The sequence below is a fragment of the Cucurbita moschata genome, unplaced genomic scaffold, assembly GCF_002738365.1.
Source record: "Cucurbita moschata cultivar Rifu unplaced genomic scaffold, Cmos_1.0 Cmo_Scf00044, whole genome shotgun sequence".
In the NCBI taxonomy this organism is placed as follows: Eukaryota; Viridiplantae; Streptophyta; class Magnoliopsida; order Cucurbitales; family Cucurbitaceae; genus Cucurbita; species Cucurbita moschata.
Genome location: NW_019268560.1, coordinates 635,862 through 657,195, shown reverse-complemented (window position 1 = coordinate 657,195; position 21,334 = coordinate 635,862). Strand labels below are relative to the sequence as shown.

Below are 21,334 nucleotides of genomic sequence, written 5' to 3'. Positions count from 1 at the left end.
AACATAAAAATAAAGTTCAAACTATGATGATTTTATGAAATGATAGATTCGGTCACGATTGCATGTGATTATATTTTCTGACCTCAATACTGAGGTTACTTACTGAATACCTTTAAATACTCAAGTCACGTGCTATTTTTTTTTCCAGGTAAAGCTAAAATACTCCTATAGGATGACAGTGTTGCTGTGAAGGCCACAGAAGTGAAGTTGTGATAGCTGCACTCATAATTTATATCCTTTAAGTTAGATATGAGCGACACTTTATTTTATTTTATTTAAATTCATGTTATCTATTTTTTTATAACGATAACAATATTGTTTTAAATGAATTTATTATGAACGTTTAAGTCCATGACATCGTTTTTGAAATGTTTTTACAGACTTGCATATGTTAAATGTCATGCATATAGTTGGAAATGGGATCCTTACATATAAAATCGATCAAGATTTTCTTCTGATTGTTCATGTTCTTGAGTTGTCCATGCTCTAGTAGACGATAGAGAAGAAGTAACAAAAGATGAAGAACAAAACGATGCATATGAGAGAGAAGAAAAAGATAGAGATGAGAGAGATTTACAAAAGTGTTACCTACGGGAAAGGAATTCCCCATTTCTTAAACCTATTCTTCTCTTAATTCAAACATCTCCCGATTTCTCCACTGATTTCAAGCTTCCGCCATGGTTGATTCGCCGTCTCTTTCCACTTCCCACCGAATTGATGTGTTTTGGCACGAGGGGATGCTCAATCACGACACCGGCTATGGCGTATTCGATACCGGAGAGGATCCAGGTTTTCTCGACGTGTTGGATAAGCACCCAGAAAACTCTGACCGGATTAAGAACATGGTTTCGATTCTCAAAAGAGGACCTATCGCTCCTTTCATCTCTTGGCATTCCGGACGACGCGCACTCCTTTCTGAATTGCTGTCTTTCCACGATCCAGGTGCTTCTTATTTCAATTTATAATTGGGAGATTTTGCTTTCCTGTTGATTCATGGGTTGAAATTTTAGAGAACTCTGTTGTGGTCTTGCATAGTTGTTTAGGTCTGAATGAAATCAATTGAGTCCTCGATGTCACCTGGAAATCAATTTAACGGAGAGTTTGTTTTTCCCTTTTTAGATTGAACAGTAGGGTTCTTGAATACGGAAGAAATTGAAGGATATAACTTACATATATGTTAGGATTGTTGGGATGGAGTCCCACGTTCGCTAATTTAGGGAATGATCATGTGTTTATAAGTAAGGAATTCATCTCTATTGGTATAGGGCCTTTTGGGGAAAGTAAAAGCAAAACCATGAGAGCTTATGCTCAAAGTGGACAATATCATACTATTATGGAGAGTCGTTATTCCTAACATGGTATCAGAGCCATGCCCTTAAATTAACAATGTCAATAGAATCCTCAAATGTCGAACAAAGAAGTTGTGAGCGTCGAAGGTGTAGTCAAAAGTGACTCAAGTGTCGAACGAAGGGTATATTTTGTTCGAGGGTTCCAAAGAAGGAGTCAAGTCTCGATTAAGGAGAGGTTGTTCGAGGGCTCCATAGGCCTTAAGGGAGACTCTATAGTGTACTTTGTTCGAGGGGAGGATTGTTGAAGATTGTTGGGAGGGAAGTCCAACATTGGCTAATTTAGGGAATGATCATGGGTTTATAAGTAATGTAAGTAAGGAATACATCTCCAATGGTATGAGGCTTTTTGGAGAAATCAAAAGCAAAACCATGAAAGCTTATGCTCAAAGTGGACAATATCATACTATTGTGGAGAGTCGTTGTTCCTAACGATATAGGCAGATAATTTCTACCCGTAAATCAAGTAAAAACATCGTTGAATGCTGTGCTTATAGTTTCGCTCATTTTTCCAGACTATGTAAATGAGCTAGTTGAAGCTGATAAAAAAGGAGGGAAGGTTATGTGTTGTGGAACATTTTTGAATCCAGGCTCTTGGGATGCCTCACTTCTTGCTGCTGGTACTACGCTATCAGCAATGAAGCATGTCCTTGACAGGCAGGGGAAGATTGCTTACGCACTGGTTAGGCCTCCTGGACACCATGCTCAGCCAACTCAAGCCGACGGCTATTGCTTCTTGAACAATGCTGGTCTTGCCGTTCAATTAGCCTTAAATTCTGGCTGCGAAAAGGTTGCAGTTGTGGACATTGATGTTCACTATGGAAATGGAACTGCTGAAGGATTTTACACGTCTAACAAAGTTCTGACTATTTCACTTCATATGGATCATGGTTCCTGGGGTCCTTCCCATCCTCAAACTGGATCAATCGATGAGCTAGGTGAAGGACAGGGTTATGGCTACAATTTGAATATACCTCTGCCGAATGGAACAGGGAACCGTGGATATGAATACGCCATGAAAACGTTAGTTGTCCCAGCGGTGCAGAAGTTCGAACCAGACATGATTGTCTTGGTTGCAGGCCAAGATTCAAGTGCTGTAAGTCAGTTCATTTATTTACATTCTTAAATGATGAATTACTTTGTCAAATTTTTGTGATTATGTAGATAAATTGGGGGTCTACTTATTTAATAAACATAATTCCTAGTTCCAGTTGGTGTTGAATGTCTGGTTTAGTTTCCTACTTGAGTTAGGTTGCACAAGTAACTGAATGATGAATATATAGATGAACAGTTGATAATTAGATGTAGAGAACCCCCTTTGGACATTGGAGATAATTTCAATGTGCAAACTGTGAAGATGCATGATTTTGAACAGGTTGTATGTTGAACACAACTTTTTGCGGGAAACACTTGCTCTCTTTATTAACACCAATCGGAAAAAGATTATAGGACACTCTATAGAAACTACTACACTCTAGGAATAAATGGTTAGATATTTTAGAAATAAATTATGTAGCCTCGACTATGAATACCTCTCTACCCTACCTAGGTTTTCATCCCAAGAAATTCAAAATATAGAGTGCAGTAGTTTCGATAGAGCGTTTTGTAATCTCTTCTCGATTGATGTTAATAAAGAGTGCGAGTGTTTCTCACAAAGGGTTATGTTCAACCTTCTGTGAAATTGTGACTGAAATATTGTAGACGGTCGGTGGTAATAACACTAATTATAGATATGGGTTGTGTTGTAAACTAGCTACTTTATAGTACTTTGGTTCTTGGTTCCGTTGGTTCTTGTTAGTCTGGGTTGTGTTGTAAACGAGCTACTCTAATTGCGATCCTGCTTATGGTCATGCTTACTTTTTGGTACAAATATTGGCGAAACGAACAACGATCCATCTCAAAGAGAAGTGGATGCATATATTTGATTGTAGTGAACTGACTTTTCTACTTTCGAATTAGTTTGATCCAAATGGAAGGCAATGCTTGACGATGGATGGTTACCGGAGTATCGGGCAGATGATGTCGGAGCTAGCAAATAAGTACAGCAGCGGAAGCCTCCTTATAGTCCAAGAAGGAGGATACCATGTCACTTATTCAGCTTATTGTCTTAATGCAACACTTGAAGGGATACTCAACCTCTCGCCTCGTTCGATATCGGATCCTATTGGTTGTTACCCAGAAGACGAGGCGTTTTCTGTGAAGGTAATTGATTCCATTAAAAGGTATCAAGATGAAAATGTACCGTTCCTAAAAGTGTAGCATTGTCCTGGTTGATGCTTGTACTGTGGTTGGATAGAGATTTGTAAGTTTAGTTGACACAATCTTCCACATGGCATCCAATGATCTAGAAAACCAACACATTTTGATGCATCAAAGTCACTTGTACTCTAAATATGATGTAAACAAGGATGAAGAGATGTGCAAATGGTTGAAGAAATGAGTCTTAGTTTGTAATGCACTTTGTTAGATCTTTGTATTAGGACAAATGCCTAAAGGGTTAGTTGTACGGAAATAAGTTAGTCGTATGGAAATCGTAAGTTACGGACAATTATGGTTGTATGATCGGGTCTTAGTCACGTTTGAGAGAAAGTATTGTTTTAATATGACGAATAAGTTAGTCGTATGGAAACCATAAGTCACGGACAATTACGGATGTATGATTGGGTCTTGGTCACGTTTGAGAGAGAGTATTGTTTTAATATGACGAATAAGTTAGTTGTATGGAAATCGTAAGTCATGGACAATTACGGATGTATGATCGGGTCTTGGTCACGTTCGAGAGAAAGTATTTTAGAAAACGTGAGTGAGGAAATGCATTTGTAAGAAAACAATGCCATAGGCTAAAGGTAAATAAACAACAATCACAACTTTGATAGTATATAGCCTGGAAGAATTGACGACTAGTGCATTTTGAGGCATTTTAACCATGATGGGTGTAGACATGATTTTGGTGAACAATCATACATCTAACACAACAAAAATATAAAGGGGTTCGGTACGGACATGTAGCTTTGGACAACACGTCTTGAACAAACATGACCGTGACACTAAGCACGAAGCTTGATGCTTTGTTCGGAGAATCATGTTACAAAAACATTTATAATATGGTATGATAAATCTTATAATTTATTTCTAATTTTATATAAACTTTCTATTTTATAAATTTTAAATATGGAATTTATAATAGGGTATAATCATGTCTAGCTTAATGATTCTTCTTGATTAAAGGCAAAAATACTTGTTTGAGATTCGAATCACTCCACAAGCAAGATTGATCATGTCAAGCTTGAATGATTCTACATGTCACTTAAACTATACAGAATTGCAAAGAAACTTAGTCATTGGCTAAAGAAAGCACAAATATTTCTTTTACTACATATTCCAAGTCTACCTACAAATACAACATACATGATTTTATATAACCTCAAAATGAAACAAGTGACCTTACCAGAGACATTTCAAGAATTTGTAACATTCATAGTTTATGACCATAATTAGCCACGATGTAAATGTAGGTAAATAAAAAGTCTTAAAATATATTAATAAAATACAATAACCATAAAATTACTCTAGATTGTAATCCACTCAAAATTTATAACAATAAAGCTTCATCCTTCTTCAATGTGGCATGAATGGAAATATCTTTTAATAATTTCAACACTATTTTCTTCACATTTTCATTGAAGTAATTACATGGTTGATGTCTCTTGGTTCATATCACATGACCTCCTCTATCGTCATGTTTGTGGCCATACCCACGACCTTTGTTTTCCTTGTTGTGGTCGTTGTGTCTCTTTGTACCATAAAAAGAAAAATCAACCGCATTTTTTTTCATATGTGTGAGTCACTTCTCGTGTGTGAGTAAAATGTGTTTCTCCTCCTCTCTGTCGTCGTAGCCACGAAATCTCTCATTATGAACGTTAAGAAGATCAAAGATCTGCTCAATCAACATATTTTTGAGGTCATCAAACTACTTGATTGAGATAACAATCTGCCTGAATCTAGAGGGGACGTCTCGAAATAACTTCTAGACGATGGAGATCTCCTCCACCTTTTTGCCTAACGAATGGATAATATTGGTGACGATCATCATCAACTTCATGGCAAAATCGTCTACCAACCCACCACCTTATGCAAATGACTTCAAACTCACTTTTCAGAGTCTGCACCTTAGCACCATCGACCCTTTCTACACTCATATACATTGTTTGAAGCATCCCCCACGTGGCTTGTATCGAATCCTTCTCTGCCAACACAAGAAAAGCATCGTCTGAGACTGATTAGTAGATGGCAATAGGAGTCATCTTATCCTCACACACTTCAACGTCGTCACCATGCTCGATGAAATCTCACACATCTTATGTCTTAAATTACCACACATCTTTATCAACCATGCTCCATAGTTACTCTTCATGAGTAATGGGTACTAAAACGTTAAACTCCCCTCCTTTCTACCCTCTATCATTGTCACATCTCCTTTACCAACTTTTTGTGGTGACGACATTTGTTTGACATCCTAGCTAAGCAGACAGAACAACTTTAGGGGAGAATTTTTTTTGTCCCCGAACAACTTTAATTTTTTTTTTTTAATAATAACTACTACTAAATAAAATACACTAATCATTTAAAATAAAAAGGCTAAAATAATATTTAAAAAAAATAAAAACAAAATCCACAAAACCCTAAAAATTATTTTTCGTATTAAAGACTCATAATAAATGTCAAATATAATAAATTTTAAAATTAACCCAAACAAAATAAACCCAAATCATAAAAGAATTTAAATGAAATATACTAAACATATAATTTTGCATTAAAGTCCATTGAAGGGACAGCTCACACGTGGGAGTGTTTGGCGGCGTGGAATTTGTTTTTCTATTTTATGGATTAAATATATTCCTACGAGGAATAGAATCATCCTCAATTAACGCCGACTTTTTATTTTCCTTATTATTTTATTATCACACGTGGGTCCCACTTTCTTAAAATAATAACCACTAATTTTAAAATTACATAAAAAATAAAAAATAAAAAATAAAAAAACGTAGAATTATCCATTTATTAATAATTGATTAAAAAATTTGTAGATATTGCTTTTGCAATTAAATCATTTTTAAATTTAGATTTTCGAAGATCTTTTAAATATTTTTTAAATAAAAGTGCGTAAATCCAGGATAATTATTATATATATGAATGTGATTTTTTAAATAATTAAACATTTATTATAATATTTTATTACACGTCATTTACCATATATATTTCATAAAATACAAATTTCCACGTGTATATTTCCAAATACGAATACCAACAAAAATAGTAAAGTATTTCACTACATATTTAAATTCCATATTTATTTAAGATGAACTAAGAATCATAAATAATAAAAAATTTAAAATAATATATATATATATATTTGTTATAAATTATATAATATTGTAAAATAATAATTTTACAAATTTTTTAATAAAAATATGTTCACAAATTAATTAACCAATAGAATTATTGGTATGTCTTAATAACTCGACAAATCTGGATTATCCAACGCAAACCGTAGAAATAGGTTAGGCTAAATTTTTTTCGGTTTGGGTTAAGTCAATTTGGTTTGTGGGTTGACATTCTTTTAACGATGGTAACTGATATGAGTAAATGTTGTGACTTATAAATGTTTATATTTGAATTTTATGAGATTTTTAAAAGTTGTGAATCTGGTTCGTTACTCAAATCACCAACCCAACCCGTATACACCCATTAACAATAGTTTATACTCAACCTTGTACTTAGTAGACAACTATGACTAATTTTTTTTAATTATAAATATATTATCGAATAGTGAGACGTTCCAATCTTCCAGTTCTATCTATTGTCGAACTAAAATAATTGGTTTTGTATAAGATAAATACAAAATATTAAAGAAAAACTATGTTATTTTTAGAAAAATATTTGATTTTATAACTAAAATCTATGTTCACATGTTTAAATCTTTTCTTTTGACTTCTTTTTGAAGTGTTCTTGAACAAAAAAAAAAAAAGTCATCTCCTTTTGACTTTTTTTTCCACACAAAAAAAAAAAAAAAAAAAAAAAATCCGAATTTCAGTGGAAAGGCATAGCTGGATGTTGAGTTTGGGCGTAGTAATTGAGTGTCGGCGAGCTCAACTGTGGGTGGGTGGAGCATGCTGCCACTGTTGCTTTAGGTAATAAGGCCAAATGGATGGATGAAAAAGACAAAGGGAACCGAGTTAGGTTCAAAGGAAGAGCACCCGACGATCCAGAAACAGACAGTCGTAAAGGCGCCTTCTCTACTTTGCCCCATCTATCCCTCTCTTTCTTCTTCTTCTTCTTCTTCTTCTTCTTCTTCTTCTTCTTCTTATGGAAGCTTTCACTGTCCCTTCTCCTCTTCTTCGTCATTGAGGAAACAGAGCTTCGATTTTCAGGTGTTTTTACCTTTTTTTCAATGCATTTTCTGATCTGGGTTTTGTTTGTTTCGGCTTGATTCGTTTGAAATTGATGCGATTTTACATTGCATTTGGGTTTATTGTTCTAGTTTTTTTCTCTGTTTTTGTTTATTTGTAGATTGGAAATGGTGGATGAGCGGTTGGGGCTCTGTTTCTCTCTGTTTTTGTTGTGCCTATCAAGTGTTTGTTTATATGCCACTGACGTAAATGATGTGAAAATTCTGAATGATTTCAAAAAGGGTTTGGATAATCCAGAGCTTCTCGAATGGCCTGACAATGGAGATGACCCATGTGGGGTTCCTCCATGGCCTCATGTTTACTGTTCAGGTGATAGAGTTTCTCAGATTCAGGTTCAGGGTTTGGGTCTAAAAGGGCCATTGCCTCCCAATTTTAACCATCTCTCTAAGCTCTCCAATTTGGGTCTCCAAAAGAACAAGTTCAATGGGGCATTGCCCTCTTTCAGTGGCTTATCAGAACTGGAATTTGCTTTCTTAAACGACAACGAGTTCGACACGATCCCAGCGGATTTCTTCGATGGTTTAAGCAGCATTAGAGAATTGGCTTTGGATTATAACCCTTTGAATGCCACTGTTGGTTGGACTCTTCCTGATGAGCTTGCTAAGTCAGTTCAGCTCACAAATCTTTCACTGATACAGAGTAATCTTGCTGGACCTCTCCCTGAGTTCTTGGGGACATTGCCATCACTGTCAGCTCTCAAGCTTTCCTATAACAGGTTAACAGGTCCAATTCCCAAAAGTTTTGGGCAGTCTTTGATGCAGATTCTGTGGCTAAATGGCCAAGATACTGGAATGATCGGTTCGCTCGATGTAATTCCGTCGATGACTTCGTTGACTCAACTATGGCTTCATGGAAACCAATTCTCAGGAGTGATCCCTGAAAATATTGGGGATTTAGCTTCTTTGTATGATCTTAATCTCAATAGAAACCAACTTGTTGGTTTGATTCCTGAGAGCTTGGCCAATATGAATCTGCATAATCTGGTTCTCAATAATAACGTTCTAATGGGTCCAATACCAAAGTTCAAGGCTCTTAATGTTACTTATGATAACAACAATTTTTGTCAATCAAAACCAGGTCTACAATGTGCTCCTGAAGTCACTGCTCTTTTAGATTTTCTTGGCAGTCTGAATTATCCGATACGTCTTGCATCAGAGTGGTCAGGGAACGATCCATGTCAAGGACCATGGTTGGGGATTAGTTGCAATCCCAAGTCTGAGATTTCGATAATCAATCTGCCGAAGCGTGGTCTTCTTGGTACTTTGAGTCCTGCCATATCGAAGTTAGATTCACTGATGGAAATTCGACTTGCTGGAAACAATATTAGTGGTAAAGTTCCTCAGAATTTTACGAGTTTGAAATCTCTGAGGTTGTTGGATTTGACTGGAAACAATTTCGAGCCTCCATTACCGAAATTTCGAGATGGGGTTAGAGTTTTAACCTTGGGGAATCCTTTTTTGGTATCTAATCATTCTGCAGCACCTCCTTTACCTGTTACACAGCCACCGGGTACCAGTGTGGCGCCTCCACCAGAAACATCCTCAGGTGATGCGAAACCACCACCGTCATCAAAAGGGAGTCCAGTTCCAAGATCTCCGGTATCATTAACGAATTCCTCTTCATCTGGGACACAGAAATCTTCAAAGCCAAGAAGAGTTATATACGTGATCGCCACAGTGCTTGTCATATTCATGATATTCCTATCAGTTTTGTTCTGTATCTTCTGCTATAGGAAGAGAAAACGAGCAGATGAATCTCCTGCATTTGTGGTGCACCCAAAAGATCCTTCTTACCCTGAAAATATGTTTAAGATTTCTGTTTTGAATAAGAACCCAGGAAACTTATCCAATAAAACAGGAACTAGCATGACAAGTTCTAGTAGTGGTGGAACTGAAAATTCTCATTTGATTGAGGATGGGAATTTGGTTGTAGCCGTGCAAGTTCTTCGTAAGGCGACCAATGATTTTGCCCCTGAAAATGAGCTTGGACGAGGCGGGTTTGGTACCGTCTATAAAGGTGAGTTGGAGGACGGATCGAAAATGGCAGTGAAGAGAATGGAGGCTGGATCAATCAGTAATAAAGCATTAGAAGAGTTTCAGTCTGAAATTGCTGTTCTATCCCATGTTAGGCATAGACATCTGGTGTCGCTTTTGGGGTACTCCACAGAAGGAGCTGAAAGGCTTCTTGTGTACGAGTATATGCCTCAAGGTGCTCTTAGCAGGCATCTCTTCCATTGGAAAGCTCTTAAATTGGAGCCGTTATCGTGGATGACTCGGCTCACAATTGCATTGGATGTTGCTCGAGGGATTGAATATCTACATAGTTTGGCCAGACAAACGTTCATACATCGAGATCTTAAATCGTCTAATATTCTTCTGGATGATGATTTTCGAGCAAAAGTTTCGGATTTTGGATTGGTCAAGTTGGCTCCAGATGGAGAAAAGTCGGTGGCGACAAAGCTTGCTGGTACATTCGGGTACCTAGCACCTGAGTATGCAGGTACTTTCTCTATTTTATTTCTCATAATTCATAGCTGTAACATCCCTAGACCACCACTAGCAGATATTATTTTCTTTGAGTTTTCGGTTTTGGGCATCCGCTCAAGGTTTTCAAGACGAGTTTGCTAAGGGAAGGTTTCCACACCCATATAAAAAATGTTTCGTTCTCCTCTCCAACTCATGTGGGTCCAGCATCCTCGTTGGCACTCGTTCCCCTCTCTAATCGATGTGAGATCTCACAATCCATCTACCTTCGTGGCCTAGTGTCCTTGCTGGAACTCGTTCCTCTATCCAATCGATGTGAGATTTCACAATCCATCCACCTTCGGAGCCCAGCATCCTCGCTGGCACTCGTTTCTCTCTCCAATCGATCTAGGATCTCACAATCCACCTCCCTTCGGGACCCAACGTCCTCGTTGGCACACCACTCAATGTCCACCCCCTTCGAGGTTCAACATCCTTGTTGGCACACCACCCGGTGTCTGGTTCTAATACCATTTGTAACATCCTAAGCCCACCACTAGTAGATATTGTCCTATTTGGGTTTTTTCTTTCGGGCTTCCCTCAAGGTTTTTAAAACGGATATGCTAGGGGAGGTTTCCATACCCTTATAAAGAATGCTTCATTTTCCTCCCCAATCGATGTGAGATCTCACAATCCACTCAGGGAGGTTTTTATACCCTTATAAAGAATGCTTCGTTTTCCTCTCCAGTCAATGTGAGATCTCACAATCCACCCCCTTCGAGGTCCAGCGTGGGCTGGCACTCGTTCCTCTATTAAATCGACGTAGGATCTCACCATAGCAACTCAAGATGTTAATCTGGCATATACTAATCTAGTTTGGTTCAAGTTAGCTGCAAATACAAGTTTATTTGATTTGTCTGAACTTTTTCAAGCCATGTTAGACATTAGTTTGTTCAACAGATTAGGAACAACGTTTTAGATGGAGTAAAATCATTGGCTTTATGACTCCAAACTAAGAAACTTTCTGAGATCTAATTCTTCTGCACTGTTTTATTTCATTTCTGATCAAATTCTTTGAATTCAGTGATGGGGAAGATCACTACAAAAGCTGATGTATTCAGCTTTGGGGTGGTGCTGATGGAACTTTTGACTGGAATGATGGCACTCGACGAGGCGCGCCCAGAGGAAAGTCGGTACTTAGCTGAATGGTTTTGGCAAATCAAATCGAACAGAGAAAAGCTAATGTCTGCTATCGATCCATCTCTATCCGTAAACGACGACCTCTTTGAGAGGATCTCCATGATCGCTGAATTGGCAGGACATTGCACAGCTAGAGAGCCAACCCATCGTCCCGATATGGGACACGTCGTGAGCGTGCTTTCGCCTTTGGTTGAGAAGTGGAAACCAATTCAAAACGATGCTGCGAGTTTCTCCGGGATCGATTACAGCCTACCACTTCCTCAAATGCTGAAGGTATGGCAGCAATCTGGAAGCCGGGAAACGAGCTTTACGAGCCTTCAAGACAGTAAGGGAAGCATCCCCGCCCGTCCCACCGGATTTGCAGACTCCTTCACCTCCGTTGATGGAAGATGAGTAAACTCGTTACAACACACAAGGGTGAACATTCCCTTTAGAACTATTGCCATCTTTGTTGAATATAATATATGATCAATTACAACTAAAACAGTGCTTTTGATTTCACATTTTCCCCCCCATATTTATATCATGTTTCTTTATACCATGGAATTTACGCTGTAAATAATGGTGCCCATTGCAAATATGAAAGATATTTTCCATTTAAGTTCACGCCCCGTGTCAAGGCTATGGGCTCTGGTATTTCTCTACAATATGGTCACGTTATTTATTTCTCATTTCTAAGAGTGAAGACTATCCCCACAATCAAACACGAGTCATTTCAAGATCTTTTGTATTCACTCAAATGCATATTAAATTTTTTTTTGAAGATCCTTTGTATTCACTTAGATGCATATTAAATTTTTTTTTTGAAGGAGGTCACATGACATTAAATTGCTCCAAGCAAAATACGTCTCAATATCCCTCTCATTTGGATATTTACCCGTCTTTTTTGCAATGAAAATTATTATTATTATATTACTAAATTTAATAAAATTAACTTCAAATTAATAATAATGTTGAAGATTAGTACATGAACTATTGATACCAAAATATTAAAAATAAGAGACAATTGTAGTGAAGGGGAGGATTCTTTAGCCTTTGATAATGGACCAATTATGTTTGTATGATTATCATTTTTCTTCCAATATTATTTTAATAAATAACTTTAGCTATTTTATTCGTAAAATAATATATTATTCAAAGTTTCTTTTAATTTTAAAATATATGTCAAATAGAGATGTTAATTTGACTCGGAATTCTTCATTTGGTGTTCATGGGATTCTTCATGGAGGTATTGAACTTGCCCGCCAACTATTTGAGAAAATGCCCAAGTAAACTTTGGTAACAAGGTACACATTATTACTCCTAAGATTGAGCATCATAATGAATGCATTGTCATCACATCTGAAAATGTAAGCAAACCCCTCGATCGATTAGCGAGTTTTGATTCTTGATTCACGAAAGGCATTACGAACACTACTTGATTGCATAAAACATTTGGAGCAATCTACAAAGTTGATACTAGAATGTAAGCGAGTCAAGTTTGGCCAAAATTGATGTCGAAACAAAAATCGAATAGATGGAAACTTGTGAAACCAACCCCACAAAGCATATCTTGGCATCATAGTTTATACAATCAGTGTTGCTTCATAAACCGTGTTTGCACCCTATCAGCCACCTCGCCTTTCCCATGAATCCTACAAGCACTCAACAGGGCGCCCCACAATGCCTCATCAGGCTCAATCTCCATCTCCATGATCAACTTCTCTGCTTCTTCCACTTGTCCCACCCTCCCCAGCAAATCCACCATGCAGGTGTAATGCTCCAACCCAGGCCTCAAATCGAACCCCATTTGCATCATACCAAAATACTCCTTCCCCCTCTCAATCAACCCTCCATGGCTACATGCCGTGAGAAGAGCTGTAAAAGTGAGCTCATCCGGCTTTTGTCCCTCTTCCACCATCCTCTCAAACAATCCAAACACCTCATCAAACATCCCATGAACACCATAACCCGCCATCAACGCAGACCACGACACCTCATTTCTCTCAGGCATTCCATCGAACACTTTCCGTGCAACACCCAAGTCCCCGCACTTGCCATACATCGTAATCAACGCATTCAAATTCGGCAAATCGGTGGAGAACCCATTAATCACAACAGCCCCATGAACCTGCCGGCCAAGGCGCAAGGACGAGAGCCCCGTACATGACTTGATCACCGGCGGTAAAGTATGACGGTCAATGGGCTTTCCAGAAAGAAGCATGCGGCGGAAAATCGAGAGTGATTGGGAGAAGAGACGCAGAGAGGAGTGGGCTCTGATGAGGGCATTAAAGAGGAAGGTGGGGCGGCGAGTGGCGAAGGAGAAGATGGTAGTGGCTTGTGGGAGATGGTGGCAGGCGGCGTAGGTGGAGGCAAGCTTGGTTCGAATGAAATCATGGTGAGAGATTCCGAGTCGGATGGTTAGAGCGTGGATTTGCTTGAGGGTGCGGTGGTTCTTGGTGGAGGAGCATGCTTGGAGGAGAGCAGCGTAGAAGGGGATTATGTCTTGTGGTTTGGGCATTTACCAGATCGAAGGAGATGAGGCTTCAAATCTCTCAGCTCTTTAGTATTGGTAGACCAAGATGAAGGCCAAAAGACGCCTCATGATTAACTTCAAGCATTCCCCTGTTCTCCTCTTAACTTCAAGCATACCCCTTAGAACTCAATCTATCGACCAAGAACTCAATCTATTATTCAAAGAAAACATAAAAGGCGAAAATAGAGCGCAAAGAATCTAACAAACAGTTGAAATAGTTGATGTTGGAAAGTTGAGGTTGAGGTATGGTGCAATCAAGATTGAGAATGGAATTCTTAGTTGACTGAATAAATGTGGTGGGAGATTGTTGGGATATGGAGTCTGATGGCATAGGGTAGAGATATATATAGTAGATATTTGATAATAATTTGGTAGAGATATATATATAATAGATATTTCGATTGTTGGGATATGGAGTCGGATGACATATGGTAGAGATATATATGGTAGATATTTGGTAGAGATATATATAAAATATATTTAGTAAAGATCTAGTAGATATAGTACACTGAAACTATATATATATATATCCTGTTAGACAGTACAATAGACATTTTTTTCATTATCTATATTCTCTCTTTGTGTACATACCTAAATTCATCGATAAAACGTAAGTCAATATTCTTCCTTGAGTTTTCTCTCTCTTATTCTTTGTGTTTATCTTGATCAAGTGTGTGGGTTGTTGTGCGATCCTAAAAACCAAGGCACAACAAAGATGAAGGCCGTCAATTCGACAGTTTTACCTGGTTTAAGAGTTGCAAAGAGAACTCCGATCAAGCTGAGGACTTGGACTTAACAAACCGACTTTGTGATAGTCAAGATGGATGACTTCAACATCGTGTTAGGGATGAACTTTTTGCTAGAACACAAATTCATTCTCATGCCCCTAGCGAAATGCTTAGTAGTAATAGGGCTAAACTTGACGATTATTCAGACAAACACCCGTCAACCAAGAGGGTGAAATGATGTCGATGCTATAATTGAGAAAGGATCTTAGTCATGAAGAACCTATGATCACTGCCATTGCTATATTCGAAAAGAGGAGTTCAAGTGAGACAACCTCAACAGAAACCTCTTGGCCGCTACAAGAACACCGTGATGCAAATCCTAAAGGACAAACAAAGGATTTATCCCCACTTGGGGAGATAAATCACGAGATTAATTTTATGTTAGGGGCGAGATCGCCTGCCAAATATGAGTGTCATGTTAAAATATCACCACTAGCCCAATAGGGCTAAGCCCGACCATTGTAAAGTAATTATATTTATGTTAAGAAAATGATTTAGGGATTTTAGGGATAAATTTAGGAAAATGATTTAGGAAGTTTAGGAATAAATTTAGGAAAATGAGTGAGGTATTTTAGAAAAAACATTATAAATTTTAGCAATAGATTGGCTACTATCTCGTATAAATACCCTCCACCCTACTTAGTTCATCATCCAAAGAAATCCCAACCAACACAACGTAGTAGTTTCTACAGAGTGTTTTGTAAACCTCTTCTCGATTTGTCTTAATAAAGTGTGCGAGTGTTTCCACAAAGAGTTGTGTTCAACAATCTGGTATCAGAGCGAGGTTAGTGCAGGGTATCTGATCTCTTGGAATTCTTAGTATGCTCTGTGGTTGCAGCTTTGTCTGATTTTCCACATGAGAAACGATTTCTTGAGATTAGTAGTGAGTGAGTTTCTTTTGTGTCATGAGTAGTTTGTGACTCTGCAAGTCTTGTGTCGAAAGAGCTTGTTTGGTATTACTGAGGTATAGCCAACACGATGGGTGATTTTCAAATGGTTGGAGGAATTAAGAAACTCAACAACAACAGCTACAACACGTGGGCAACATGCATGATGTTCTATTTACAAGGACATGATCTTTGGGAGATCGTTGACGGGTGCGAAACTACGCTGCCAGAGGATGATTCTAATGGTGCCTTGCGCAAATGGAGAATCAAAGCAGGCAAAACAATGTTTGCCCTGAAGACCACAATCGAAGAAGGGATGTTAGAGCATATTTGGGATGACTAGACACCGAAAGAAGCATGGGACACGTTCATGATGTTCTCAAAGAAGAACGATACGGGACTACAACTTCTGGAGTACGAGTTGTTGTCAATTTCACAATGTGACATGACAATTTCTCAGTACTTCCACAAGTTCAAGTCGATCTATCGGGAGATTACTAAACTAGACCTAAAGTTCGCAATTGGAGAAGATCGAATGAAGAGAATCATAATCCACGGATTGCGACCAGACTATCGAAGCTTCATTATTGCTGTACAAGGATGACCCACTCAACCATCACTTCTAGAATTCGAAAATTTGTTAGCTAGCCAAGAAGCCATGGCTAAACAAATAGGAGGCATCACATTGAAGGGTGAAGAAGAAGCACTCTACACAAGTGAAAGCCGGAGCAATAATGAGTCGTCTACCAAACGTGGATATAATGGTGACAAAAGAAGAAGTCACAAAGGAACTGTGCAACCAAGAAAAGCTTAGAAGAATGATAACAATAACTCTTAAGGGAAGAGATTTGAAGGCATCTGCTACAATTGCAGGAAAAAGTGCCACATGCCCAAAGATTGTTGGTCCAAGTAAAAAATCTGTCGAAAGCAATGTGGTATCCTCCCACATGGAGATGGAGGAGGAATGGGATGCAGAGGTACTGTATGTCATAGAAGAAGATGAGCTAGCACTCATGTCGATGATGGGAGACCATATCGATTATGAGAATGATTGGATCATTGATTCAGGAGACTCAAACCACATGATTGACAATCAAAGTGGTGCAATGGAAGAGGGGTGGCCCTCAGAGAAGGAAGTATTACCAGCCTTGAGAAAATTGAAGAAATTCTTTTGACGGGAGAGCAAACTGAAGAGATTCTTCCACAGAAGACGGGGGAGCAAACTGTACACATTTGCTTAAGTGCTGATGTGCCTAAAGATTCAAGTGACACTAGTGTTGGTGAGCAAAAAGTGACTCAATCAAGTGAACCTAGTGAAAATGAAATGACACCTCAACAACTCAGACATTCAGAAATAATCCTAAAGCCAAATCCAGAGTATGCCAACGTTGTGGAAGACGGAGTTAATAAGCCAGAGCTATATGAGAATGTATCATAAAACTCGATTTGGCAGAAAGCCATGGAGGAAGAAATTGTAGCCCTGAAGCAAAATCAAACTTGGGAACTAGTGCCAAGATTAAGAGATGTTAAATCTATCTTTTGCAAGTGGATTTACACAATAAAGTGTACCCTGGATGGATCAATCGTGAGATACAAAACTTAGACCGTAGATCCAGGGTTCTCTCAACAATACGGACTAGACTATGATGAAACGTTTAGTACAGTGGCAAAGATCATTATCGTACAAGTTCCTCCAGTACTTGCGGCAAATAAAGATTGGAAATTATGGCAGATGGATATGAATAATGCTTTCTTGCATAGAGAGTTGGACTGAGAGTTCTACATGAACCAACCAAAAGGATTTGAGAATGAAGTTGGAGTCATTAGTCATGTAATAACCCAAAAATAAATAAAGAAATAAACAAATAAAAATAATTAAAAAAAAAATAGTTAAAATAATAAAATAATAAATAAATAAATAAAAATTAAAAGAAGAAAAACGTTTGGTAACGGATCCCTCCTCCTTCCTTCAATCTCTCACCACTCCTTCCCTACAAATAAATCTAGCAACAAATCACTAATCTCTTTTCTGTAAAAACAACAGCAGATTTACCCAGGATTCTTCCTTCCTACAAAAACAAATAGAAAAAGAAAACAAAAGGTTTAAGCAGACTAGCTCCGCCGGAGGAGATATGTCATTTGAAGAGGTCAGTATGTTAAATCTTCATTTCATTTTATTAAATAATATTAATTTGGTTACAATTATTTAGTTTTGAATGAGAGATTTGAAAAGAATTCTGTATGAGTTTAGGAAATCAAAACCAATTATATTTTAGATCTACTAAATTGTTGCAATGATTTAGGTTGTAATTTGATATGAATTATAGGAAAAGAATATAACCAAATGAATGATTAAATTAAAAGCTAAGAATATAATTGTTAACTAAATCAGAAAGAAGACAAAGGAAATAAGAAAAAATGAGATAGAGATAGAAATACAGAACACTTAACTGAAAAGAAAAATAATAATACAAATAAAAAGGAAAGATTTGGAAGTAGGAATAGATTAACAAAATTGAATAATACCTTCCTAAAAATAATTACAGAAGAAGAGGAAAGATTGAGGAAAGATTTGTTGAACAGGATTTAACAGTAAAACAGAAATATCAGAGTGTAGTGAGCTCCTATAAATTTTGTCTAACACGAAATATCAGAATTTTACGATGACCAATCTAAATTAGAGAAATAATTTTATAGAGTTCAAACTTGAAGCTGATGTCATGAACTCATATAGGTTGACTCGGATTTCAAAGGACGGAATCAAACTTTCATTAAAGATATATTTGTGACAACGACTTAAGCTAGCTAGGTAAGTGACCTTACTATCGGCATGGTTATATTTGATATTGACACGTGCCCTGTGGTTCTGTACGTGTCATATATATTGATATGTGTGAATTGTCTGTGGATCGATATGCTTCCTATATGTTATGTTATATTATGTTATAATATGTGGCTTGTATGATAATAATTATGGTACGATGTGCTCAAGGATATGTTTGAGATAGGGTACGATAAGGATGCACAAAATGAAATGTAACGATAGGAGTAAGATACGATCATGAAACGTTAGAGTTAGGTTACATACCGGAGTGCTATGGATAGGAGAGATTGATGAAAGAATACGGTTAGGTTATGGGTAGAAAGGGATAGGTTTGTGATAGATTGATAGAACGATAGCGTTAGGGTACGTTCTTGTGCGATATGACTAAGGTACGTCACGTAATGATATGTCTGTGATAGGTATAAGAACGTTAAGGCTATGGTAAGTTAGAGAACGATATGACTATGAAGTGTTTACGTTATGACTTGGTTATGATATGATACATTGTATGCTAGATTATTGTGCTTAAGTACGAAATCATGTGAACGTGAATGTATGTTATTTATGCTGCTTAGTTATGTGATATGAATGCATGTGACGATGTGTGACCCTTGTACGATTATGGCTTGTTGTATGAGTATTGGATTGTAACTGAATGAATTGTATGACATGAAATACGGTAAATTGCATGATACATAACCCCACTAAGAATATGTATGATATGTAACGAAATGAGAATGAGAATGACATGTAAGCATGAAAACGTGACACGGGGTTATGTTCATTAAATGATGACCGTAGGACTAGTGGGACCTCATGCATATTGTGTGATCATGCATTTGGGGGGATACCCCTATCCCATCACGAGAGTACGGACGCGTACATTCAAATGGCAGGACAACGATTGTTATGCCCTGCATAGCGCTGCCGTGACGGTTTTAGTTTTAACGGGTCCCGGTGGGCCCCCAGAGCATGCCCACTGGCTAGGGACAGTGGCTTAGCTGTGTGCGAACTAGCTAGTGAGCCCATACTCACACGTATGGGCTGTGTGTAGAGTATATGGTACACGTCCACGATTACCTGTTAGGATTACATCGTAGGGAAAACGAAACGAAAGATAGGTCCCATCATTTCATTGCATGTGATTGTTGCATTTAACCCCAATAGTGGGGTCACTTACTGAGTATTTCTTTAAATACTCAAGCCATGTGCTACTACATTTTTCAGGTTAAGGCAAGACATTCCTGTACGGCTGACGATGACATCACAACTCGAGATCATGGCACATGCATAGGATAGTGGCATTTATTTTCTTAGACTTAGGATAGAACAGGATGTTTTAAACTTAAACGTTTATTTATTTTATTTCGAGTCTTTTATTGTGTCATTTTAAAGATGTTTTCAAAACACGTAAGTCCATGGCTGTGTTTTAAGATAAAGGTTATGTTTTATGGAATTTAAATGAAGTCTTCCGCATTCAATGTTTATGGTATGTATACAGTAGCGACCTTAAATTAAGTAGAAAATTTTGAGTCGTTACAAGTCAGTACATGCGAAGTCTGAAGAAGCTTCCTTTGGATGCGGCTCGACAAACCTTGATATATGTCAAACGATATCTCGATACTCAAAGGTCAAGTATCGGATATGTGTTTAAGCTCAGTTCGAGTAGGAAAAGACAACCAACAATATCATTGTTTATTAGAGAAATAGAGTACAAAGCAACGACTGGAGCATCTTAGGAAAGTACATTGCTGAAACTCTTGATAGAAGGTTGGCGCAGGAAAATTGACTATCCAATACTACTTCATTGCGACAACCAATCTACGATTCGCCTAGCAGAAAATTCGGTGTTTCATGCTAGAACAAAGTATGCGGAGGTACACTACCATTGCATTAGAGAAAAAGTCCTGAAGAAAGAAATCGAGATGCAGCAGATCAAGACGCATGACCAAGTGACAGACTTGTTTACAAAAGGGCTTAACACTGGCAAACATGAGAGTTTTCATTGTCAGCTCAACATGGTGCAACCAATGAGAACTAGTGCTGAGGGGGAGTGTTAAAATATCGCCACTAGCCCAATAGGGTTAAGCCCAACCATTGTATGAGTAATTATATTTATGTTAAGAAAATGATGGAGAGAATGTAGAAATAAATTTAGAAAAATGATTTAGGGCATTTTAGGAATAAATTTAGGAAAATGATTTAGGAATTTTAAATAAAACATTGAGAAATTTTATGAATAGATTGGCTACTATCTATTATAAAAATACCCCTCCACCCTACTTAGTTCATCATCCCAAGAAATCTCAAGCAACATAAAATAGTAGTTTCTACAGAGTGTTTTGTAAATCTCTTCTCGATTGGTTTTAATAAAGTGTGTGAGTGTTTCCCACAGAGAGTTGTGTTCAACATGTCATACGACTCAACCTGAGTTAGCTGAATTCTACAAACAGTTAAATGAATTATTGACAGTTGGGTTCATTAGACCAGCAAAAACTATTGTCAATGATCGCCTAAATGGCGAGAACAGACACCAAGCCAACGTCCCTGCTGAAGGAGGGAAACAGAGACAAATGAAAAAAATGGCCAATCAGAAGCGTCGGCCGAAAATTTCAAGACTAAGAGAGAGTACTAATCAATGAGGTTAGACCAACTTCGAGTTCAAAGCAATAATAACCAAAGACCGATGCGAAAGTATTATTGATAAGGGTCACGGTGTTCTAAATGTTCCAACTGAACCTATTACACGATCCAATGTCAAGAAGATTCAATAAACATTCATTTTTCATTTACAAAATTTGATAGACTCGATTCAGCCATTATTTCATGTGTTACAAGCTCA

General features: G+C 37.7%; 3 protein-coding genes across 3 annotated transcripts; 2 read left to right on the top strand and 1 right to left on the bottom strand.

The window, feature by feature from the left end:
• Positions 1-457: 457 nt before the first annotated feature.
• LOC111434401 (histone deacetylase 8) lies at positions 458-3,804 on the top strand. The gene is made up of 3 exons (XM_023071864.1): positions 458-942; positions 1,862-2,442; positions 3,306-3,804. Exons 1-3 carry the CDS (start codon positions 678-680, stop codon positions 3,603-3,605), a joined length of 1,146 nt encoding a protein of 381 aa, XP_022927632.1. The 5' UTR covers positions 458-677; the 3' UTR covers positions 3,606-3,804.
• A 3,707-nt stretch (positions 3,805-7,511) lies between these two features.
• LOC111434293 (receptor-like kinase TMK3) lies at positions 7,512-12,121 on the top strand. Its single transcript, XM_023071707.1, has 3 exons — positions 7,512-7,777; positions 7,917-10,315; positions 11,363-12,121. The coding sequence occupies exons 2-3, from the start codon at positions 7,924-7,926 to the stop codon at positions 11,869-11,871; spliced, it is 2,901 nt and encodes a 966-aa protein (XP_022927475.1). The 5' UTR covers positions 7,512-7,777; positions 7,917-7,923; the 3' UTR covers positions 11,872-12,121.
• A 723-nt stretch (positions 12,122-12,844) lies between these two features.
• On the bottom strand, positions 12,845-14,128 carry LOC111434233 (pentatricopeptide repeat-containing protein At3g46790, chloroplastic-like). Its single transcript, XM_023071631.1, has one exon. The coding sequence runs from the start codon at positions 13,976-13,978 to the stop codon at positions 13,052-13,054; it is 927 nt and encodes a 308-aa protein (XP_022927399.1). The 5' UTR covers positions 13,979-14,128; the 3' UTR covers positions 12,845-13,051.
• Positions 14,129-21,334: the final 7,206 nt, after the last annotated feature.